Genomic DNA, 26,663 nt, shown 5'->3' on the forward strand with positions numbered 1-26,663 from the left:
TTATAATTTCGAGATCTCCACCAAGACCCCGTAAACACTCTACAACAACAACAAGAACATCATCAGCATCTTTTGCATCACGCCACCTCCCTGACTATCCAACAACAGAGTCCGCAGAATAATCAGAAACGACAGCATCCTCAGCATCTACTACATCAGACTAACCCTTTGACGTCTCTTGAACAACAACAACAACAACACAGTCCCCAGAGCGGACAACAGAAACGACCTTACTCGACGTCCTCGAGTTCTTGCGGTAGCACTGACGGTTTGGACGTGCACTTGACAAATTCTCTGCTACCGTCCGGATATCATTCATCGCATCATCACCATAATATGCCGCCGGATTCAACGTCGTCGACGACGTTAAACGAGGCGGGTGGCGTCATCATGTATCCGAACTGCGGTTTCAACAACAACGAGAGCTATAATGCCGCGACGCTTCAACATCACGAAGGCTACCAGCAAGGTCACTCTTGTGGTCAGCCTCACCACAGCAACGGCAACGCAACGGTGAAGCATCTTCATCACCATCACCTGGAGACCTCGTCGACCGGCTACACCAGCGTCATCGTCGATTCTCAACAATACAGTCCTAGCACTGTTTCCCAGGATCTACACGCGCATCAAACGGCGCCAGTCAGTGGCGGCACACCGCCGTTGCACCAGCCACATTATGAAACGCATCATCAGTTTGTTCACTGACATCAATTCGAGGTGCCCTGCACGTAGCACTTCAACGCCGCTTGCGACGACAACGCGTGCGGGCATCATCATCATCATCGACATCACCATCACCATCATCATCATCAACAACAGCAGCGTCATTGCGCAGAGACAGAATGCAGTGGGGAACAATATGCTGAGCATCAGACGAATAGCAGTTCTTACAATGCTTCGGGACCTCACGTCACCACTTACGTCACGCCCTACAAACGACTTTGGAAGATGGAGGAGAGAAACGTCTCGATCTTGAAAGGTAACTCGTAACCAATAGCAAAAGATAAGTATCGTCTGAGAGATGACAAAATATTATTAATATTAATATAAATATAAATGTTATAAAAAATGAAAATAAGTTCCAATTTTTTTATATTAAATTTACTCCAATACGTAGTTTTTAAAAGTTTAGTATTATTATTCATATATTTATAGTTTTGTGCATATATATGTGTGTAAGTTATCAACAATCAAATAATTTTCGAAAGTGTATTTTATGAGAATGACAAGATATTTGAAGATATTTCTTTCATTACTGACAGAGCTCCGCAAAGTTCCACACAGTGAAAAATGTTGCGTCAAAATGGCATTACATCTATGGACTAGACTTCAACGAAACATGTAACCGATCCTGCTCATAATTCAACGCCGCATGTATTTTTCTTTTAACTCGTGTTATTATCTCGAAGTAAAATAGCAACATCGCAATGACTGAGATGCCGATTGAAACAATCTCTTTGATTTGAATAATTTTTATCAGCTGTGATAAATACTATTAAAAATGCTATTAGATTAAATATATAATGATAAATATAACATTGATTGTTTTTTTTAATCACTAAATCTAAAGATCAATTTAGAAAACTACGAAGACTTGGTGAGATCATTATGATTGCAATATGAACAATGATGTTGAGTGCAACTGACGATCTTAATATCATTTTTTTTAACGATAGAGAATACAAGTTGGAAGATCACAATGGGAAAAAGGAAACATGGCGTATTAAACCCAGATATGCTAACTGAATAATATAAAAAATTAGCGCAAATGACACTTAAGAAATCGATGATGATTTTACGCGTCATAAAAAATATTACGAGTAAATAAACTTGTAAATTATATATAAATATATACCACATATCTCGAAATGTAACAGTAATTATTAATTTGTGATATCATAACTTAGTTAGACATATTAAATATTTCACAACCAATAGAGATAATTGCAAACATCATAGAGGAAGATGTTAAAAATGTTTTACACGCGCTGGACGCGTTTTCTGAAAACTTTCTGCAGAAAGTAATTCAACGAGAGAATATTCTGAATGGCATATTAATTAATATTAAAACATTTGAATTTAAAAATGATATATGAAAAATTGAAAGTATAAGAAAGATTGAAATAACTTGTGCGATGAAAACTTCAAAATAAAACTTTAATTTTTACAGGATTCTTATTGATTTGAAAATATCGTGAAATTAAATATAAAAATCCCACATAAAAATCCATATAAGAATTCATTAAAAAATGTAAATAAATTTTAATATGTAAGAATTTTCAGAATATTTTTTCAATACATATTGAATTTCATATATATGTTTAAAATTATTACTACCTAAATATTTTTATTATTTAAAAAAATATATATTTACAATATATTAAACATTTATTTATAATATATTTTATTATATTTTAATATAGTATGTTATATAATTAAACATATATATTAAATATATATTAAATTATAATAAGTTTTAATAAATGTGAAGTAGATCATTTTTTATGCTTTCAATTTTTCAATCTTGAGCATTAAAACAAGGTGTTCTAGTATTAAAAAATATGCTGATGAGGCTACTAGTATTGTTGCTGTACATACACTATTAGTACGAGTCTTCTCGAACGTAACATAATGTAAATACTGTGTAGACGTATAAATTATCATAATTATATATATATATATAATTAAGATAAAAAATTTACACGTAAAAATACACATAAAATGTATATAGTAATATTTACATTGATTCGCGAAGACTGACCGGTGCTTATGCCAATCGACCAAAGAGACGCGTTCTTTTTATCGGAAAATTAGCATCATTATATTTATATTTATATATATTATATATGCTTATTTAATAATAATATCCAATATAGATAAAAAAGAACGAGTATATTACTGTTGTAAATATAAACACGTAGTGCAAGACTCAGTATACTTTGATTGTCACGAGATATTTTATTACGAGAGATTCGTAGATCGTTATACATATATATATAAATCGACATGCATGTAAAATCGGCGTCAAAATAAAAATCAGTTATTCAATATTTTCTTAGTGATTCTCCGAAAATCATTAAAGAAAAAGGTCTCAATCATTTTAACGTCGATTATACACGCACGTGGCGCAAGTCAGATTATTTATATCATATATATATAAAGTGTAAGATTTCGTAGCAAAGAAATCACGGCAAAGCGTGTCCGCGTCAAGTCTTGTAAATATGTAAAACTATAGAGCGTGCATTGCAAACCTATATATACAAGAAAAAATATATCTAATATTTTCCTCTGACAAGATATGATATTTTCCACTTGTTGCCTTATTCCTGCTTCTACACTTTAGAATCATTTTGCAAAAGTATTGTGTGTAAAATAATATATCAACTTAACGCAATATTTCACAAAAAAATTAATAAAACGAAAATTCTTCGCGCATAAAATGAATAAATAAAATAATGCTGTTCTTCGATAAACAAAACATAACATTTAACACTTATGTTATATGCAAATAATCTTGGTGTGAAAATATCTGTGAAGTTAATTTATTTCATTTTATGTATCACGAACTCTTAAATGCACTTAAAAACTATAAATAAATCTTTCAATCAAAAATATTTTATAAATCCTGTATGCAGCTGAATTCTTCTAACTGGGATAATTTCAGTGATTCATGTTTATCAGGATTAACAATGCATTTAGAGATTAATGTCAACTGTTGTTGATTTTTTCAAGATCAAGTCAAATCAAGATCAAGTCAAATCGGAGTATGAAATAAAAACACGAGTTTAAATACCGTGAAACTAAAAAAAAACAATTTTCGAATTTTCAAGAATTTTGACATATAATGTACATCCTTAATCATTTGACTGCAGAGGCATATATGAATACGCCTTTAGGAAATTACTGACAAAAGTAAATATATGCTCCCACACACGTCCTAAGTTTCTCAGGTAAAAAAACAAAACTGAAGAAAAATTCATGAAAAATTTTTTACATAATAATTTTATATATTACAGAATCAAAACCTGATTCTAAAGATTCATTAAAATATTATTAGATATCAGTTAAAAAAGATCTCAAAAAAACATTTACAAGTATATTTACAGCAATTTAGTTGTGCGCATTTTTGACGTTTGTTTATGATTAGTTTACGGTATTTCAAATTTCTATTCTCTGGTGCATGTTATGTCACATGCTTATTAGATATTATGTAATAAAAGAAAATAATAAGTCAGTTGTATGGAGAGGGGAGGAGTGAACGATGTCAACCCTTTTAAAAAAGCATCGAAAAGCGATAATAAATATTTCAGATAATTCAGCTACGCGAGATTCTCACCAAATTAAGAGCGGGATCACTCACAAAAGCGGTCCACATCGCACAGCATCCAGCCGAGGGCCCCTTGTGCCACAAACATGACAAGGCAGCGATCCCGCTTTTTTGCCGCGCAACCCCGATTGTCACTCGGCTGGCACAAACAATAAATTAATTGTACCTCGTATGATTCTCTGTCAGTTAGCTTTCGGCGGTCGTGTGCTTGTCGACATGACGTCTTTGGAAAGAGACACGTGCCATTTTATAATCGTTATTCAATTCCCTCCTCTCTCTCTCTCTCTCTCTTTCTTTCTCTCGCTCAATTAAAACAAACGTACAAAAAAGCAAGATTTCTAGGAGTCATTAATTTTCCCAAAGTCGATCTACTCTATTACGAACAACATATTACTCTCCCATAAATTTTTCTTTTTTGGAAATACAGCAAAGAAAATTAAAGCAGATAGTTCATTCATCTAAGAGATCGATTAATTCAATAATATATATATATATTTTTTTTTGCTACAATAATCCTAAAAAAACAGAACTTGCTTTGTAAATATATGAGATCTAAACTTGAGAAGGTTCTTTAACTACAATATTCTCCGTTGGCCACTATAATATATTATAATAGAACTTGTTCACACACACAAGAAATCTTAAAAATCTCAAAAAATGTGACTTGTTTTAAAAGTTTTTAGTTTTATATCTATAATATTGATTGGAGGCTATGACCTGAAAAATTTCAAACGTACATATGTTCGCACGTGCCCTAAGTCGACGCTGCGGGCGATATTCGACAATCGGTGCCTTCTGTAACGAGTGATCACCCGATTTCACAGAATCGTGGTCGCGTTTCGTTCACCGGCCGAAGAATTTAACGAGCCGCACGCGGCTCCGCACAGCCTCGACACGTCGTCGCACGCGACCTCTAATAACATCCCTCACGGGTTATCCCTTCCGTGTCCAACGTTCTCATTATATACTTTCCTATCGTGACTGATGTGTGTTCTTCCGTTCGCTCGTTTCTACGTATTATGACAAGAAGTATCGGCAGAATCACGCGGAAGGACTAGTTGATTATTATCGATATGGATGCAAAAGTATTGCGAATGAAGAAACGTTATTTTTTCGAAATTAATGTTGCAAATTATAGATGATAAGACAAAGATATATTGCAGTTATGACATATATGTCGCATATATTTTATATATATAATAATAAAATAATAATATCGCGTAATTCTTTTTTAAATTTCATTAAGATTTTAATCTCTTAGAGAGCATCTCAATCGTTTATCCATCCGTTCTATTCTATCAGAAGCACGAAGAAATAGAAATTGCGAGATTTATCACGCGATTGTTGTTATCGCAAGTTAAAACGTTTGTATGCAGACGGCGATTATTTATAGCGCGCGAAAATAGCGCGATAATAATATACTGAAAGTCGGCTTACAGAGAAGACTGTGAATAGGCCGGTTCGAACAGTGTAGACTGTGGATAATTGCCGTGCCACAGCAAGTGGTTTTGTTTCTTCTCGCGCGGGTTGCTCGTAAAAATATGAGACTTGAAAGGGAGGACTTAAACTTTTATACCCGTCTCCTCGCTGCGCGTCTACTCTACCGTAAAAACGTGCGAGTATTGTAAGAGAGCTGGGTCACACACAAGAAAAGTAATGAGGCCGTGCATAATCGGCAAAAAATGATTGCGCAAGCCATATTTTTGTAATTAGAAATTTCCTGCCGCAGTCTTTCATTTATTTAATTTATTTTTATTTCTTATTTTTATCACAACATACATCTGAAAAGAAATAAAAAATAAATAAATAAGGTACGAAAGTTAATAAGAGCCAGGGTCAGATATTAGGAACAACAAAATTCTTTTTAAATTTTGCTTTAATTATTTTGAACGTTTTGGTCGTTCTCTTAAACCATCTCTAGCATATCGATTAATAAAAAAATCCAGACATATAGATCCGCATTTTCGTTCTACATCTCTGGTAAGTTCTCACAACGAGCAAAGATGAGATCATCTCGGCTTCGCTCATTGTGAGGACTTATCAAGAATGTAAGACGGAAACGCGGATTTATACATGTAGATTTTTACTAATCGATATGCTGAGGATAGTCCAAAGGAAGAACCGAAATGTTTAAAATAATTAAAGAATTTATAAACAATTTTGTTGCGTAATATCTTGCCTAATATCTGTGCCCTTATTAGCCCTTTTCATATCTGATTTTGTATTTATATGTATATCAGAGAGCCTGTTCAATTTGTTATTAAAAAAAAATAAATAAAATATTAAAATTATTCTTATAATCGAACGAGTTTAAAAACTATTTAAGTTATCTACACACATTTAATTCTCTTAATATGTTAATTTATTATCGGTATATATTTCGATAATATTGAGAATGCTTATTTTATTCTATTCTTGTTCCCAGAACGTTTATCTATAGCGTCAAATCTAAATTTTTGCAAAAGAGTATGATAGATAAATTTTTTCTCTGAGTATCGATAAGAAATAATATTGCTCATGATATATGGCATTCTCCAAAAAAGTAACATATGCATCGGTTATAACGTAGGTACCGCAGAAGTGACTATTATCTCCGATTAGGGATAAGCACAGATCTGTGGGGCAGGGGGATTTAACTAAACACTTGACAGGTTGCGTGCGCTATAGAAACATTTGTATCGCGGGATGTAGTATTTACTTATCGTTAAGATTCGGATTATGGAGATTTATGGGGTAGCATAAACCGCAATTTTTGCAGATAAAAGGAGATGAGATTAGATTTGATCCACGAAAATATCTGAAAGCTATAACGTATCTGTACGAAATATTTAAAAATGCAGTAAAATAGAGAAATTACTGAGGAATTAATTAAACTAGGCTTAATTATGAGTATATGCGATCTTATCTAACTTAATAATAATTTTTGAAATTTCTATTTTCACAAATGTTGCAAATTATTTATTCCATGTGAGAGTTAATTTATAAAGATATGTCAAAATCATCGTCATGAATAAATAACAGGGAAAAATCTTAAATTTTGCTCGAAAACCATAATTTCACTGATGGATTACCGCGGAATGAAGATCACCGCTGATCGGAGGTGATCCTTGGCGTTGCTGGTGGCGGTAAATTTGGCGTGTAGCTGAGGAAAGGCAAGGGCGGCGCGTTGGCAAGGGTGTCGGTAGGACATACAAACGCACGCACACAGGTTTGTATCGGCGGCGAACTTGCGCGCAATCGGGGACGAAGGGACCGCTTTAGCGGAATCGCCTCCACGGTAACCAGGACGACGGCACGCAATGCCGCCCACAATCCCGGGCTGTCTTGTCCGATGTGTTTGCTCGATGATTTTATACCAATTACGGCCTATCCCCGTGCCATTGCCTACACACTACCAGCATCGGCCGCTGCCACACCATTGCCATTCCCGCGTGCGATTCCATCACTTCCGGAACGGAAGCGCGGCGACTAAGTACCATCACTATCAGTACATGCAAGTAAGATCACCGCAAGTCGAATAATTTGGTATTCGGCATTACTATCGATGAGTATCGAATATCGATGCTTCCAAAGAAAGGCAGTATATTTGTTTAATATCAATTTAAATATCAATATCAAAATATATTACATTTTTATAAATCTAGTTTTTTTACATAACTCTTTTCACAATATTTTAAATAATACCTTGTGTTAAATTAAGATTTTAATTGTGATATTTAGATTTAAAGACATGTTAGAATTTATTCGGAATTTTTTTCATGGTGCTATAGTAAAGTATTGTAACATTTTGATTGCTAAATTTTTATAGCATAATTAATTTTGGATGGAATAGAGTTTTTTTTTTCTCTTAAATAATGGAGTAAATATACATGGCATAAGATATACATACACACACATTTAATATATACATGTATATATTTAAATTTTAATATTAGTGAACAATATACAAAACATAAGAATAACAGAAGAATAATGTATTTAATACATAGACTGAAAAATAATTATTTATATTATAAATACATATATTATATGCTTGTGAATGTGTAATTCCGTAAATAAAAAATCTCTTGAATTTTTATTTATAATTTAATAATTAGACTTAATTCGCATAGAAATTTGGTCGTCTCTTCGAGTCCATTAAATTTAATTTAGGCAAAAGTTTTCTTCGCGTATTATATGTTATAGTTTTGTACTACTATGTAATAAATATCATAAATTAAACTCATGAAAATTTTCTGCTAAAATATTAACTTTATTTATGTTATAAATATATAATTAATTATTTTTCAGTATACATATTTACAGATTTAAAGCAGACGGTTATCTCTTTGGTACTGCATTTTAATTATATATTATTATATATTAATATATCATAATCTGTGTTGGCTAAATCTTTATAATGGGCAAATTATTATCTATTACAAAATCTATCAAAGTCGACTAGGACATTCTAGTATTTTGTTATTTATTGCAAATTTTGTCAGTAATATGCATGATAAATGCATAAAGAATTTTCGAATTTTTTCGTCTTACAAAAATATGCACGATAAATGCATAAAGAATTTTCGAATTTTTTCCAGTCTTGCAAAAATAAATGCGATAATTTTAGAGTATTATATATAATTTCTCTGCGGCGCAAAAGTGTATGGAGACATCTGGATATTTTCTAGTAAAGGTTCAATTTTGTTGGACATTCAAGTGGCCGATAAAGTAGATAGATAATATAAATATTCTTATATATAAAATAAATTATTTTATTCATACATCTAATGTTTATTCGTGTCATCGAAATCGTTTTTCTGTTATTCTTCGAGATAACTATTATCTATAATCGCTGCTTCATAATGTCGAAGATGTTCGAAAATGTATATAAATAAAAGTTAAACTAAATTTTAAAAAAATTGGATTTTCGTAAAATAATGCATTTATAAAATAATAGATTTTTATTTATCAAATTGTAACTTTAAATGTAATTTTACGCCGCAGTGAAATACTGTCAAAATTTTCAGCATGTTTCGGGAATTGTTTATATAAGAAATTTGCAATAAACTTGATTTTTATACTTCAATGTGACAGATATCTAATATTTACATAAAAGTCATTAAGACAAATTAAACTTGCACATGTAATTTCGCAATAAGCTACATAACAGAATACTGTACACATTAAGGAAAATTTATAATAATTAGAAATAACTAAAAATTAAACTAAGGCTTATAAGTTTGATTTAATCTCCATTTGTCTTAATCAATGGTTGATTGACATAAATAAACGCATCAATGACTCGACTAATCACTTTATAGGATTGATTATTTCAGATTCAATATATCAGAATTTTGATCGAGCTTCGTGGTAAGTTCCATAATGAACGTTTTTGTTCTTTCCAAAGTCCTCATCTGTAGCTCCGCTGTACATGGAAAAGCCACGTCGAGAGAGTAATTCTCCTGGCACAATTGTAGGATTGGTATAACAAAAATCCGCCATCATGTCCGTCTGCTTGTTTAGTTGGTTGGACCTAAATCAATTTTCAATTTCACAACCTTGGCGATCAAATTTCTATTAAATTAAAAAATGAGAGGGATAAGGATCTAATCAAAATAATTATCTCGACATCTGTTTGAATGTAATTCGATCCTAGACTGAATTATAATCAAGACATTTCTTGAATGCCGAATGTATTCATGAAAAATATCGAAATAAAGACTGACTATTAATGAGTGCTTATCGAAGAAATTACAAAACAAAAAAATAAAAATTAATTTTTCTGATTTTATATAATAAAAAAAATCTAAAAAAAGTCTCGAAAAAAAACTTGGAAATATTTTTGATTTATAAAGATAAAATTAATTGATAAAAAATAAAAAGAATAAGTTTCTATACATTACAAAAATTAATATTATAATTTTTATTGCCGTAAATAATCAGAACATGAAATCAAATTAGCAATTATCAAATAATCTTTATATTAAAGATCTACAAACAACCTACAAAGAAATTACTCACGAATAAAAGCATTTTTTGATCATTATTACCGCTCTACATTCTTGAATGAGATAAGCCAAATAATCGAGCAATAAAGATACGCTATCAACGATTCTCCGTCGACGGAATGTCGACGTGAGTCACAAACGAAACTTGAATATTTGATTTTCATTCTTGCAATGGAAATATGAAAATGTCTATTGTCGCTGTAGACGTGCGTCGTGAACTTTTTCACTTTCCTTTTGCCGCATCGTTAAATGGAGGGAGCAATCGTATAATCATAGCAAAATACAGATTTAGCCCGTTGCATGTAATATTTGATAAGTGATTTTATAATATAAATATATATTTATAATTTTACATATATATATTTTAAATAATCAAACTTACGATTCAATTTTTCGATTAAATTTTACTGAATTGTGTTACAAGACAAAAATATGTCGCAAGAATATGTAGCAATCGATTACCAAACAAGTTATGAAAAACGTTCGCTTTACAAAAATATTTTGATATTAAAGCTTTATAAAACATTTCGCATGTAACAATTTAGTGAAATAAGTAATGTGTATTTAACTATGCGGTATAATTTCTAGTGACGGAAATTTTGAAACGCGTTACGCGGATGACGCACGTCATTCTTGACGATCAAACGTACTTTCACCGCAAGTAAAATATTATAATTGATACATTGGCATGTAAATGTTAGTCATTAAATTTACATTTAATGACAGATTGATTCAATATTACTGCCTCTATTCATTAAACTACTTTTTTATGAAACAGGTTCCATGCTAATAGCACTATTAAAGCCTGCAATTGTCACTTCTATTGTCGATTGACAAAAGACAAGTAATACTCACCCATCCCCAGCTAACCGATTAACTTTCACGAATAGTACGATCACCAAAATGAAAAGTAAGATAAGCGCGCCAGCAGTGACACCGCATGCAATGTAAAAATATAGCGTCAAATCTTCGAGAGTGTCCTAGAAAGAACAGTTTGCAATCACACTTTTTAATTACAAAATTGAAAAATTAAGAAAACTAAAATCCACAAATAAAATGTAAGCGCAGAAAATTATTTACTAGTATATAGAAATAGATTAGTTACCTATCTGTTCTCGCAATAAAGTTTACGTAATATGATTAACCGTGATTTCATCAAGCACGTGTTAATTAAAACGAAGCAAAAATTATAAAAGATAAGGATATCGGAAACGGAAATGCAAGATTGTGAAAAGGATTTATACGTCATGCACGATCGATATCCGCTTTCTTGAGAGATTTCGTAAACTGCACTTAATTCCAATATCAACGTTATGGACGATTGCTAACAGTGCCAGGAATGGCGGATTAAAACGCCTTTCTCGAATCACTATTGTGACGCGATCGTATCTTTAATCAGACTTTATCTCATGAATGTCTATCTTATGCATCTCATCGGCTCGTTTGCATCCGACCTTGCGTGCGCATAGTTGCATCTCTAACAACGAGGTCTGTGAACGGACGTGATCAATTACGATAATTTACTGGAATTTGTAAATATCTCTATTTTATTTTCAGTAGAAAAACTAAAGAGATCTAAGTAATCTAAAAGAAAACGTTACGACAATAATAAGTATGTTGTTTATGAGTTTTAAATATTAATATTATAAAAATTTTTTTTTTCAAATTTCTCTCGTTTTTGTTTGTATAACTTTAAAAATGTATCTATATACATATTCTTTTCTCATATTCGTTGTGAAACAATACTGTTATCAATTACTAAGAACATACTCATCGATATAAAATTATTGGCAGCTCTTTACAAGATAGTATCAACGACTATACACAGTTTTGATTACAATAAAACTGACAGATTTTAAAGAGATAAGTTATTATATATACTTGTTTTTATATATTATTTTTTTATAAAATATATTAATATATTAATATTAATGAACAAATACTCTAAAACTATTGTAATATTACTTTTTTGAGCCATTTACAGAAGCGTTTTTTTGCACACACACATAAAGTCATTAATTATATTGAACGTGATAATGAAAAGTTACAATGCAGCTGGTTAAATGTATATATCCTATTCACAATTGTTATCCACACAAAGATAAAATTCACATTCCATTTTACGATTTGATTATCAGATGTGGAAACTTACGATGGATAAAGATACACCAAGTAATACCAGCATTGCCATAAAGCTTACACCGAAGACGTAACTATTTTAATAACGTCACGCAAATGACCGATAAAACGATTTACATTATATTTACGATACTCGAAATAATTCCGATAACTTCGTCAAAGGCGCGACAAAACACGAGTAGGAATTTCGCCGTAAAAAAAGGAAACGCGTGATTTTATATACGTATATTCGCGAGAACGAGATTTGCGGTCAGGGACCGTACGATCGACCTCGGTATTATTCGAAAGATATGTAAACATTGAAAGTGGGAGAAACTAATATGTACTTACCATCGTGAGTATGAATCAACCAGCTGAACCCGCGAACGTTGTCTTGTCATGCCTTGCGCACGATGTTTGTTCGTTTGTGTAAGATGTCGCACTTTCTTAAGATATCGAAGATCGATATCAGGGCGTTATCGCGATCGTTCGCGTATCTATCGAAACGCGGTGACACTGTAGATTCCAAAATATTGAAACATCTCATCGAGCCATTCGCGGTCCCGATCGGTCGCGAAAAATCGAGCTCGACTCGATGGATCCAGCGCGACAATCGTTGATTTACAATGTCGATGATAATGAAACTGTGATGAAAATTTCCTGTCCCTCTCCCAAAAATTGGAAGAAGGAGAAAAAGGAGGGGGAAACACACGCAGGAGACGCGTATCAATTCAGACTTTTGATCGGCGGTTCTCGTTATTGCAGCGATCGATCGACCATTTGCACCGTACACATTCAACAGGTGCGGGACAGCCGGCTAGTTAAACGAGTACTAAGCGAGACCGACGAGAGCGAGGTAAAGCAAAGTGACGGTGCCAGCTTAGCAATGCTGAATGCTGATAAGCCCCTCCAGAACGACCGCGAACACGGGCGTGTATACACGCGTGTGCGACTTGTCTCGCGGGTCGCCTCCGCGCGTTACGTGGGCAGGAATGCTCGGTTGCATAAGGTATCGATAATTCTATTCTCATTCGCTAAGTATCGATAATTCTGTTAATTCAAGTATCACATGGTAATTATTGGCGTACACGACAATAATGAAATGTTAATTGTGTCTGCAAGCGAGGGTGTGACAATTGAACGTCACAGATACTCTGATGTCGCTGAACGACATTAATGTTTCGTTAATGGAGATTCTTAAACTTGACAGATTATTGATTTGACAATTATTGATATTTCTAATCATTTATAGATCGTTCTCATAAGTATCAACATATTATTGGGTATTTTATTTTTTACTGGATATAAGATATTAATATAGTAGGATAAATGATTGGATGTATGTAGCAATAAAATTTTCCGTAAAATAGAATTACAATTGCAGTTATAAAACAGGATGCAGCGATTTTGGATATAAAAATAAAAATGGTTAATTTTTTAAAACACATAAAATATATCTTATGTATCTTTTATTAGAAAAATAAACATATGAGATTGTAACTGCACTTGTAATTATTATTTCAACTTGACATTAAATAATTTTGATTCATTCGTCCACCACATGTCAACCAAACTATGCAATATATATTATTGATTATAAAGTTATATTTCTAGAGAAGTGTTAGGGAAATTTGTAAATATATTTATAAACCTATGAATAGTCCCTCGCTTAAAAAATAGAACGGATGGTGAATATGCAGATATAGAAAACAAATGCACGTGAGACTCGCTCATAAACTATGTACACAGCTGCGAAAACTTATGTGTAAATTCAATATTACACACGCGCTTATATACATTATGGCACACGTGGTATGTTAAACTTGAGTTGCCATCCACAACTTACAAAAATTTTATTCCGACTTTCCCTTTCGCTCAAGCGAGCGACGATGTAACTCATCATTTTGTTGTCATATATTATTTGTTGTGCATATATTATTAGTTATCATGTTGTCAAGTATCACACTTAATCACAATTAATTGGATTTAAAATCTTACATATAATTATATAAAATATATATAGTAAGATATTCTCTCATAACACAAAATGCGTTACGTATAAAAATACGTATTTGTTGCATTTGTTGCAAGATGTAAAAAAAATTCTGTATAATTTCCAATAACAATTACGTTTTAAAAATATTTTATGTACATTGAATTATGTAATAAAATCTTAATTTTAAATTTAATCATATACAAGTAGATAATTTAACATTGAAAATTAAAAAAAAATTAGAAAATTTAAAAAATTTACAATTGTAAATTATACAATCCTTTTCATCTGTTTTATAAAATGTAGGTAGAAAACATTTTCATAATGATATATGTAATTTGTAATTTTTAATATTTTTTTCCATAGGAAAATAATATAAAAAACATCCTAAAATAATTTTTACTTACTGTAGTAAGTACTGTAGTAAATAAAAATAGTTATATTTTTTAATGTTTCTTTATATTAATTTTGTACGGAACAAATATATTAAAAATTATAACTTATATACATATAATAAAAATTATTAACCACCTATATTTGAATGAAACAATTGAAAAGATTTGTGATAATCTATAACTGTAAATTTTTTTGTTACGTCCAATATTAAATTAAATATTGTATGTGATTAAAGTTAAAATTAAATTCTATTATATAAAGTGAATCATTTTATATATATTAATTCTAAAAAATTATAATATCTATTCTCTCAGAGAGCATAATTTTTGCATTTTTTTGTCTAATTTTCACAGTCATTTCTAATTCAAGAATTATAAAAATTCCGATATACATAAATTTCATTTCAATGTATATTCGAGATCCATATATAGATATATAATTACCACTGCTTTTAATTTGTGATAATTTATGATTAAGCATTAATTAATCAATAGTTCTCGTATATATAGTTTTAAAAAAGTATTAAGTTTTTGTTTGTACTTTCTGGGTATAATGTTATATGGCAAGTCTCATATATCGATGAGAGTATAATTGCCATTACTCTTTTGCGCAAATGTATGCAGACTCATCAGCCAATAAAATATATAAGGAAGGAACATACAAAGACTCACGTACAGGTAGTAGGGAATAGGACGGGTAGATCCAAAGGGACAGAACCATAAACCTCTTCTTGTACCATCTCGAATGTGATGACTCAGAAAGGAAGCCAATATTACCCAGGAAGTATGTTCCAATGTAGGAGAGTGTAAAGTGTTAGATAGGGAAATGAAAAGTATCCACAGCATAATAGGAACCGTAGTACAATGCAAGAATGGTCGCTTCTGCAAATGCGTGGCATCCTGAAAAAAAAAAAATTAAATTAAATTAAGAATAAAAGTAGAAAAAATGTAGAAATAGATAAGTAAACAAGAGCATATTTATATAAATAATGAGCCATATAATTATATAAATAATATGTAACAATGATTGATAATAAACAACATGATATAATTTAATTGACAATTCTATAAATATTTATCATTTATTTTAATTAAAAATTTATCATTTCTTTTAGAAAATTCATATTTATTTTATTTTGTTTTGTAATTAATTAATATTTCTGATTTTACTTGCGCACACAGTTTGAATATATAATTACAGGGAAGAGTATTATTCATTATATAATTTTTTATATTAATGTAATAATTAACAAATAAAAAGGAATAATTTATATATAATATATTTGTACACGTTTATTTGTAGGCAATATTCATTCACGGAAGTTAAATTTGTCAGTAATTTAATTAATCCGTTAATGCTTGAAGCTATGGTCGCACGAAGTTCATTTGACGAAACTATCACACGTTCGTAATATCGACGCGAAATATATATTTTTTGTGCATAATATGTAATAATTACTCGCTAGTTTTTCTCGGTACTTGAAATACTATACGCTTACTTGCTGAAAATATTAATTCTGCATGTGTAAGCTTATTAATACATTGATACCATACCTATGGTCGCACGAAGTTAACTTGACGAACTTGTCCTCTTATCGGAATTTTTTCACTACCGACGCGATATATGTTTATATCCGTGTATAATCAATAATCGCCCGATACTTTTCGACACTCGCGATAATTTTCACGGTACTCCGAACACTATTTACGCTTATTTGTAGGCAATATTTATTCTCGGTTAACCAAAAATCGTAACTCAGAGGTATGACGAGACAAATGATCTTTACAATCATATTATACATGATATAATTATGACTACAGCAATCACAACATTAATATAATTATGACTACAGCAATAATAGCAATCTGTTAACTATTTCTTTAACTTTCACGATGCTCGATTGCGATTAATTTGTATCACAAGCGTCCCGACGTCCGACGCCACAAACAATGCACTATAAAATGGCGGGGAAACTATTCCGCACGCACCGCAAAAGAGCGGGAGATTCCGATTCCATTTCCGGATTTCGTTAGGACCGGTTCGATTCCGAGGTTCCGTGATTCTACGCGAAATAAATACGGCGCGCGCGTATGACGTACTTGGAGCACTAATTCCTATTACGCGCGACATTAGCATGATTAATTAAATATAAACATTAACATGTATGATCAATTAAATATAAACATTTTAAGATATTAAAATATATATATATATATATATTTATATGTATAAATTGTATATTTAATGTTTAATTGTAACGAGTGATAAAAATTATTTTGATATTTGCAAATAATAAAATAAAATAATTTTTGTCACTCCCATTCTAATTAAAAATGAAACACAATAAATAACTCATAAATAATTGATTTATTGTCTCTCGATGGCATATCGGAGCTTCACTCTGATTTGCATCTACTCACATGAATGTGCCAGCTGCGGGCCGCGATAAAGTGATCGAGGTCGATGAAGGACGCCAGGAGGAAGCAGGAGAATATGCCGCCCACGTTCCGGACGAACGGCTTTCGTGACAGGACGACGATCAACGTCCACGTGAGGCCGCCCACGGTCGCGTGCGTCATGTTGTCAAACAGCGCGCGTTCCGACTCGTTCTTGCCGTACTTGAGTCCGAAATCGCCGATGATCGAGCAAGCGCCGATCGCGCACGTCAAGGAAGCGCGTAGCCAAAGCTCGCGCCACATCGCGTACTTCTCTCCAATCGCGATCGGCTAATTAATTAATCAATTATCGTGTTCAATGTTGTAATATGACGAGCGGCTTCCGAGCTTCGCGACAATAATAAACCGAAACTGCGGAGACGCAACTAGTAACAATTCGCCATCTTGCTGACGTTCCGCAGGTCGTCCGGTGGCGACATCTACATTCATGCATAATTCATTTTTTCGACGTTGGTACCCCTGATACTGGAGAGCTTCGCACCTTCTGCGGCGGAGCTTCCGGAGCTTCAAGGTGCAGTCCCATGGAGCAGCGTACGGCGTAAAAGAGCTTGGCCAATCACAGGCTTTACGCTCGTTTTCATTAAGGCTCATTCAGACAGGACGCGTCAAGCGTCAAGCAGCGAGCAGCAACCAATAAGCGAGGCAATATTTTTTACGCCATTGTTAATATTACCTCGCTTATGGGTTGTTGAATGGTTATTGGTTGTTGAACGGCCTATAATTCGGTTTAATAACTCGTACAATTTTTCTTATAATTACAAATACATCTTATAATTACAATACTCGTAAAATTTTTCTTATAATTACAAATTGTTTCTGTATACGTGGTGAAACAATTTGCAACAATTTTTCAAATATTTCTGGTGTCATTCGAAAAAAATTGAGGAATTTATCTGTATCTGTGTAAATCATTTCTTCGACCAGATTGTTGCTAGCCCCTTGTGCTAATCGTCTTTCAATACTAAAAATTGGTCGAACCCAAAATCTTCGAGGATTGTGTCCAATGTGGGAGTTTTTTTTCTTTTCTTCGGCTTTCATTAATTTATAAATCATATATATTTGAATTAATTTTCGTCGAATATTTGCATAACATATTTTTCGGACATTTATAAATTTTCAAGTATTTAATTAAATTGATTAATGCAAACTGAGAGTTCGACATTTTAACACGTTCTGCAAATTTGAATTTTAACTTTTTTAACTTTATGTATATGAATGTATGTTTAAAAAGTCGCGTTAAAACTTTATCGGCTGTCCCATGGAGCGTATTTACGTCAGCGTAATCATCAATAAGTCAATCACAAAACCTTTTAAATATCTACTTTGAAAATAAACTTTGTAAAATGCACTGTGATAGGCTTATTAATTATTACGCCGGCGTAAAACGCTCCATGGGACAGCCGATGTTTGTACTGACGTAACGAAAACGAGCGTAAAGCCTGTGATTGGCCGAGCTCTTTTACGCTGTACGCTGCTCCATGGGACTGCACCTTCAAAGGGGTTTAATTAAAATGGGGGGAGGCTGCGATCTTGATTTTTATTGTCTATGGTTGATCCCTCTCCTTCTCTCCCTCTCTCTTCTTTCCTCTCTCTCTTATCAGTTCGAAATATGTATATATGGAGATACACGATTCCTTAACTGTTGCTCCTTCGTAAAAACAATTTTGGCGAGAACCGAATGATCAACGGTCTCGTTCTTGTAAAGCAAGAATCGTTGCGAAGTTTCTCACGAATGTGAATCACTACTACAAATCGCTATCTAGAAAGTTTTGGGGCGTGATAAGAGACAGGCGTTATTTTGGCTTGACTACGCCTTCATTCGCACGAGGGATAAAAGCTCCCCTCGATATATACCTCGGAGATCGTTTCTCACAGAAGCTCGAAGGAAAAGCCATCTAAAAATTTAAGTTAAAAATGGTAATTGTCTTGTTAATTAATTGATTTATTTGATAATGTGTTTTTCGAAAGATTGTTGGATTCGTGTCGAATTTTTGGGGCAAGATTTAATTCGAGTATCACACATGCTATTGTTTTATTTCTGTACAATGTCGATCGTCTCGGCCATATTATATTATATATATATTAAATATTTATTTGTGCTGGTACTAAAATTAACACGTATATTAAATACAAAAGATCATTTAAAAACGCACGATATAATGCTTTTTTCAAAAAGTAGGTTATTCTTTATTTGACTTAAAAGATAAATGCGTATCGAACAATAGAAGTTGCTAAAATTATTAAAATTGCTCTTGGCAGTAAGTTGCAAATGCCACTTTTTATCGTTTAATCTCTGTGCAGATCAAACAAAAACTAAATATCTTTTCTAATATTATTTATCAACATAAATTATGCATAATATTCGAATATTGTAAAGTTTAGAGTCGTAACTTAAAACTTTGAAATAATTCTTCAAAAGAGAAAGTTAAAAATATAAACAGCTACTTATTTCAAATAATTGAGATTTTAATTTTATATCTTTTTCTTTTTGATAATTACTTGAACTTTAGTATTCACAACATATAAAGTTACAATATGCTTATGTTTTGCATTAGTTTGCTCTAATGTATCAGCATTTTTAAAATTTTTGGTTTCTTGTCTAGAAGTAGCATTTAACTTAATTTTGCTTTACAGTCGGTCACTGCCAAACGAGAAGAATTTCGTATGTATCTAGAGAGGTGTGGCGTCATGGATGCTCTCACAAAGATTCTTGTGTCGCTCTACGAGGAAACTGAAAAACCGCCTGATGCTTTGGAGTATCCTTTTTTAACATGTGTTTTATAAAATTAAAATTCTAAAAAATACTTTTAAATTATTTTTAATTGTATAAATATAGAACATATAAATTTTATATTATAGTCTTTATATCACATTATTGTATGACAAAGCAATCATTTTCTAATTTTTGTATTAATAATTATAAAAAAAAATAGTTATTTCTTTATCCATATTATAGTTATATACATAAAAGTCTTGGAAGTGTCGTAAATAACACTTCGGAAGCTGACAACTTGAAAAAAGAATTGGAAGAATCCAAAGCTAAAATTGCCGAACTGAGATCAAAATTAAGGAAGTATGAACAGAATAGTGATGACGAAGCGATGACTGATTAACCAAGATGGAAAATATATATTCAACCAGAGTTCATGCTAGTCCCATTTGGACACTGACTTTTCTAAAGTCAGTCTACTTATATATGTGCCTTATTACTATTATAAATAACACATTTAAGGAAATTAGAAGATAAGGTAAATTACTCAATTTTGTGTAAACATTCCATTATGCATACATTTTTTTCAGTCATCCTTATCTAAGAAAATGGAAACTTAGCTCCTAATTTTCATACACCGTGTGTTTTCTCTATAAACAAATTTATCGTGTTAGGTACTTGTTGAAGTTACATGTATACTTAATATGTTTATACAGAATAGATCTCAAAGTACAAATAAATATTTCTTTTACATTTATTATAGGGGATTTCGATTTTAAGTGTACACATTTACTGATAGTTATTTGACAATTTTATTTTAAAATTTAAATTTTATCAGGATTCATAATACATAGATATAAATGCAAATAAAGTTAATTTATGAAGAATGAAAGATATTAGAAGAATATCACTATTAGTATTCAAAATTGCAGAACATTCACTTTGGAATCCAAATATATTTTTAGTAATGTACATCGTGATTCAATAATTTAGAGTTGTGAATAATCTTCCAAGTTATAATTCCGGAATCTTCAATGTACTGTACTCAAACTTTATTCTTTTGTTAACATAAATACCCTGAAATATAATAATATTAAAAGTATTATAAAACAAAAAATAATAGAACTATCAAAATGTTACATATATAAAAAAATGTAGTGGAAAACAAATTTAAATTTGTTGTAGATTACCTCTTGGGTTTTAGGCGAACTTTATATAGTACGATTGACAATCTCATGTAGGTTTTGCTGCTTGTCTGCGCTTTACTTCCCAATTATAAATACGTGCCATATTCACTTCCATTGTTGTAAATTGATCTCGTACAAAATCTAGATCATGTTCTACGTATCCTAAATTTTTCTTAGCTGCTTCGATATTTTTGGTCAGCACTTCTTGTGCATCATCTAAAGTATATTCTAGCATCACATTAGCACCCAGCCATAAACATACTTTATCTGTAGGTGGTATTATGGCTTTTGCATATACTTGTTCCGACAATAGAAATTGTGTTTCTAAATTGTGGCTGTTGTTTTTTTCAATTTGCAGCTTCTCGATCATCTCTAAAGATCTTTCTAAATCTGGTATCTGTGCTTTTAATCGTCTTCTCTTATTAACCAAATTGAATTCCATAAATTTATACTTTCCATGGCTCTCGTCAAATTTCCTGAGTACTTTATCTACAGATTCGTTTTCTGGTTTTGCCATGAAGGCTTCGACATCATCCTGAAATTGTATAATATGAATGATTCAATATAAACTGACAATAAGCTTTAATAAAAAAGATACTTAATTATAAATTTTATTAAATGAGGCAAATCAAGATTAACAGAAAATGCAACATATTTACAATGTAAAATTATTATGCAAATTAATTTGAACAATTGGTTTGATTGGTTAGAAAATGATTGGTTACAATTTCAGCAATAATTTCGATGTTATAAATATGTACAATAAGCACATGCATATAATTAAAGATTAATAAATTACACTTACTACAAAATCAGCTTCTGGTATTCCAGCATAGGATTTTCTATCTCCGCTCAACTCATTTTCCATTTTATTGTCTTCCATCTTGATTCTGCTCTGTCTGCTCGACTACTATATATAGCCATATCGATAGCTATACTGATTTGTGGCGGTGTCTACTGGCCATTCGTGTAATTAGGGGCTGTGCACAATAAAAGAAATAAAGAACAGGGAAGTAATGAAATTTCTCTATTCTGCGTTATTTAATTACATTTCATATGTTTTATATTAAACTGTTCCTTATTTCCAGATAAAAAAAACTGTTGTGAAGCAAGAGAAAAATAATTCTTTGGGCTACTGCACACAGGACGCGTTTCAATGATCGATTAATCGCAAAAGACTGATCATTTCTAATTAAACAGTTGGCATCACTGCGACGACATCCCGCATCCCGCGTAAATTTCGTGCGTCGTGCGGATCGTAGCTTCGTATAATTAAAATTCTCGCGTGCTGTTCTCTCAAATATGCGTCGCGTATAATTACCAAAGGCGCATAAAATATGCGTATGATTAAAATCGGGACATCGGGAGTGCCGTATGAAAAGTCACGTACGAATGTCGGGAGTTCCGCGCAAAGTATCGCGCGATTAAAATAATCGCAAGTGCCGTATAGAGTCGTGTACGATTAACATCAGGAGTGTCGTTCAAATTGTCGTGCGATTATTTTATTTTGCTGATTAACGCGCGCGCGTCATCGTATCTTTGCGAGCGTGTGCTGTCAAGTGCCAGAAAGACGCTATTTAAGTACGGACAAAAGATTAGGTTAGGAAGAGGAAGAGGAAGAGGAGGTCCGGAGTCCGGGGAGACATCGGGCAACGGCGAAGCAACCATGTGGTAAACAGATTATAGTTCAAACAAATTTATATAAATTAATATTATATAAATATATATATGTATATGTGTGTATATGTGTATATGTGCATATGTGTATATATGTATATATACACAGTTGAAAAATGTATGTTAAATTTAACAAATATCACATGTCCGAAACGGTCCACAGAAATTTTTGTGTTAATTTAACATAAAATATTCCAGACAGCACCATCTCCAAAATCAGTGCATAAGACATCTTTAAGATATTTTTAAGATGTCTTTTGGATATCATATCATAAGACTTCTTAAAAATGTATTATGCTTCAATTTTGGACATGGTATGCTGTCTGGGACAGATATGTTAAATGGTGACACGAATACTGTGTTAATATTTTAACATAAAATAAATGCAAACTTCAAGTAAACTTAAAATAAATTTTGTGTAAAATTAACATAGTTTTAATGTAAAAATTAACTAAAAAAATTGTTAATTTTACATTTTATTATTCGCACATATTATAAAGTAAAATCAACATTTTTTTTGTAAATTTTAACAGATAAATCTTGTCACTATAATAATACGGAACATATTTATTGTGTAAAATTAAAAATAGATACACATTGTGTTATTTTTACACTTTTTTTCAGTTGTTTTAATAATTTAACATTTGAGTTCAATTAACACAACAGCAATATGTTAATTTAACACATGAATGTGTTAAATATTTAACACAAAAATTTTAATGGGGACCGTTTTTAACAAGAAAACACAAATTTTCCAACTGTGTATATATAAAATTTATATAATTATATATATATATATATATTTACATAAATTTATTATTTAAATTTTTATTAAAATAAAGTTTAAAATAAGTTAATATTAAGAATAAATTTGAAATAAAATTAAAAAAAAATTAATAATTTGAGAAAAAAAATAAACATGAATATTTAAGGTAATTTACAGAAAAATAAAAAAATTATTATATTAAACTTTATTATAATTACATAATTAATAATAAAAAATTATATTATACATATATATATATGTATATAATTTTTAATATTGTTTATACAATTTATAATTATTTAACTTACTTTTTCAAGATTAAATGTTATTATATTTTATATAAATTTAAATCTAAAAAAATAGTTTAAAAATTTAATAATTTTTATGGCCTAATTTTATTAAGTATATTTTACGATACGAATAAAAATTTAATTGCGCATTATTAACTTTTTCAAATATTAATTATTTTGAAAACTATTTTGTATACATAATTTGTGTTTTTTATATGTTATAGATCAACGCTTTGTACTATAGAGCTCCGCTGTGTATCGGTGAGTGTATTGCAATATAATATTATCTGTATATGTAGATTAATCACCAAAAATTAACTATAAAGCGGAATTTAGAAAAAAGAGTTAAAAATTATATGTTAACTTTATATTTAAAAAATTTCAGAAATAATATGTTAATTTTTATTAAAACAATGAATTACATAATTTTCTTTAAATAATTAAAAAACAAATGCCAAGCAAATAAAAATATTAAAAATTCTCTTTTTTCGGTTAATGTTTACGTTTACATATTAATGAACATGATTAAAACTTTCTGACGATTATTTCTGTGTTATATATTAAAATACTAGAACAACACAAGTGCGCGCTACGCGCGCGCCATATGATTTTATGCAAAAAAGAATTATATTTTTATATAAAGATGGTTTAAACTTGATTCATATTTTTTAGCAGAAATCAGCTGATTAAAGCATTAATTTGCTAATTAAATTTTAAAATAAAAGTATGTTATAAAAATTAAAATAATAATGTTATAAATAACATGTTATAATACTTTAAACTCGAATAATATTTTTTGACAGAAATCAGCTGAAAACTGTCAAAAAATATTAATCGAGTTTAATGTACTATAACATTTTATTTAAAACATTATTATTTTATAATTTTTATGTACTATTATTTAAAAATTTAATCAATAAATTAATGCTTTAATCAGCTGATTTCTGCCAAAAAATATTAATAAAGCGTTACTTTGATAATTAAATTTTAAAATAATAATAGGTTATAAAAATTAAAATAGTAATATGTTGTAAATAATATGTTATAATGCTTTATCTGCGATTAATATTTTTTGACAGAAATCAGCTGATAAACTAAAGAATTATAACATATTATTTAAAACATATTATTATTTTAATTTTTATAACATATTTTTATTTTAAAATTTAATTAACAAATTAACACCTTATTAATATTTTTTGACAAAACGTTAGTTACAATACTACATTATAGATTATTTTTATACCAAAGAGAGAGCCTGCAAATTTTTATATTTAATACACATAATATAAGTATGCGCCGCAAAGGGTCTTCTCGCTTAAATATGCAAGAGATGAAGTTTTGGCTCGTCTAAAAATATTAAAAGTCGACACTATGTTGCTTCGAACCCTATGCAGCGCATTCTTATATTATGCATATTAAATAAAAAAATTTGTACGCTGATGTCTGCGTGGTACCAAAATATTCTGCAAACAATGTACTATTGATATATATGAGCGATGAATTTTTGGCTTGCCTTAAAATATTAAAAATCGATATTTTGTTGCCGTGGACCCTATACTGCGCATACATAAATTATGCATATTAAATAAAAGAATTTGTACGCCGGTGTCTGCTTGGTACCAAAATTTTCTGCGAGCAATGTACATTCGAAATATACAAGAGATAAATTTTTAGCTCGTATTAAAATATTAAAAATCGACATTATGTCCCCGCGGACCCTATGGGGCGCATTTTTATTTTACGTATATTATTATATTTAGAGAAGCCAAAAATTCATCGTTTGTATATTTCGATAGTATATTATAAAAAAATTATATTTATACCAAGCAGATATCAGCCTACAAATTCTTTTATTTAATATACATAATTTATGTATGCGCAGTATATTAGGGTCCGCGGCAACAAAATATCGATCATTAATATTTTAAGGCGAGCCAAAAATTCATCGCTTATATATTTCGATAGTACATTGTTTGCAGAATATTTTGGTACCAAGCAGACACCAGCGTACAAATTTGTTTATTTAATATACATAATATAAAAATGCGCAGTATAGGATCCGCGGCAACAAAGTATCGATTTTTAATATTTTAAGGCGAGCCAACGCTTATATATTTTGATAGTACATTGTTTGCAGAATATTTTGGTACCAAGCAGACACCAGCGTACAAATTCTTTTATTTAATATACATAATATAAGAATGCGCCGCATAGGGTCCGCGGCGACATAGGCCCATATTCTGGATCTTCTTTTATCGATAAAAGAAGATTCAGCATATGAACCATTGTGTCGACATTTAATATTTTAAGACGAGCCAAAAATCCATCGAAATATACCGGCGATGAATTTTTGGCTAGCCTTTAAATATCGACACTGGAATCGTCACGGACACTATGCGGTGCATTCTTATATTATGTATATTAAATTAAAAAATTTGAACGCTGGTGTCTGCTAAGTGCCAATATATTCTGCGAACAATGTACTATCGAAATATACGAGAGATGAATTTTTACTCGTCTTAAAATATATTAAAAGTGGACACTATGTTTTGCCTCGAACCCTATGCAGCGCATTCTTATATTATGCATATTAAATAAAAAAATTTGTACGCTGATGTCTGCGTGGTACCAAAATATTCTGCAAACAATGTACTATTGATATATATGAGCGATGAATTTTTAGCTTGCCTTAAAATATTAAAAATCGATATTTTGTTGCCGTGGACCCTATACTGCGCATACATAAATTA

The 26,663-nt window shown here is 30.9% G+C and overlaps 5 protein-coding genes across 11 annotated transcripts in view; 2 read left to right on the forward strand and 3 right to left on the reverse strand.

Moving 5' to 3' along the window:
- Sim (bHLH transcription factor single-minded) overlaps positions 1–2,320 on the forward strand; it is a 41,979-nt gene extending 39,659 nt beyond the window's left edge. For 6 of the 7 annotated variants that reach the window (XM_083058945.1, XM_083058847.1, XM_083058774.1 and 3 more), the window contains one exon: positions 14–2,320. In XM_083058945.1, coding sequence (XP_082915071.1) covers positions 14–705 — 692 coding nt within the window. In that variant the 3' untranslated portion in view covers positions 706–2,320. The remainder of the gene's footprint in view (positions 1–13) is intronic. The other variant, XR_014427523.1, reaches the window with a different exon arrangement.
- A 5,918-nt stretch (positions 2,321–8,238) lies between these two features.
- On the reverse strand, positions 8,239–13,021 carry LOC145932611 (uncharacterized). Its single transcript, XM_083031721.1, has 3 exons — positions 12,787–13,021; positions 11,173–11,297; positions 8,239–9,842 (listed from the first exon to the last, which is right to left on the reverse strand). Exons 1-3 carry the CDS (start codon positions 12,787–12,789, stop codon positions 9,656–9,658), a joined length of 315 nt encoding a protein of 104 aa, XP_082887847.1. The 5' UTR covers positions 12,790–13,021; the 3' UTR covers positions 8,239–9,655.
- A 1,705-nt stretch (positions 13,022–14,726) lies between these two features.
- Positions 14,727–17,662, reverse strand: LOC145932549 (transmembrane protein 267). The gene is made up of 2 exons (XM_083031595.1): positions 17,245–17,662; positions 14,727–15,723 (listed from the first exon to the last, which is right to left on the reverse strand). The coding sequence occupies exons 1-2, from the start codon at positions 17,521–17,523 to the stop codon at positions 15,394–15,396; spliced, it is 609 nt and encodes a 202-aa protein (XP_082887721.1). The 5' UTR covers positions 17,524–17,662; the 3' UTR covers positions 14,727–15,393.
- Positions 17,663–18,880: 1,218 nt separating this feature from the next.
- LOC145933152 (c-Myc-binding protein homolog) lies at positions 18,881–21,613 on the forward strand. The gene is made up of 3 exons (XM_083032717.1): positions 18,881–19,197; positions 19,915–20,036; positions 20,237–21,613. The coding sequence occupies exons 1-3, from the start codon at positions 19,195–19,197 to the stop codon at positions 20,391–20,393; spliced, it is 282 nt and encodes a 93-aa protein (XP_082888843.1). The 5' UTR covers positions 18,881–19,194; the 3' UTR covers positions 20,394–21,613.
- Mgr (prefoldin subunit mgr) lies at positions 20,731–22,139 on the reverse strand. The gene is made up of 3 exons (XM_083032592.1): positions 21,983–22,139; positions 21,181–21,712; positions 20,731–21,067 (listed from the first exon to the last, which is right to left on the reverse strand). The coding sequence occupies exons 1-2, from the start codon at positions 22,058–22,060 to the stop codon at positions 21,224–21,226; spliced, it is 567 nt and encodes a 188-aa protein (XP_082888718.1). The 5' UTR covers positions 22,061–22,139; the 3' UTR covers positions 20,731–21,067; positions 21,181–21,223.
- Between the last annotated feature and the right edge of the window lie 4,524 nt (positions 22,140–26,663).

The sequence above is a fragment of the Prenolepis imparis genome, unplaced genomic scaffold, assembly GCF_030444845.1.
Source record: "Prenolepis imparis isolate NDT839.2.m4 unplaced genomic scaffold, iyPreImpa1.0 SCAF_1, whole genome shotgun sequence".
NCBI classification, from domain to species: domain Eukaryota; kingdom Metazoa; phylum Arthropoda; class Insecta; order Hymenoptera; family Formicidae; genus Prenolepis; species Prenolepis imparis.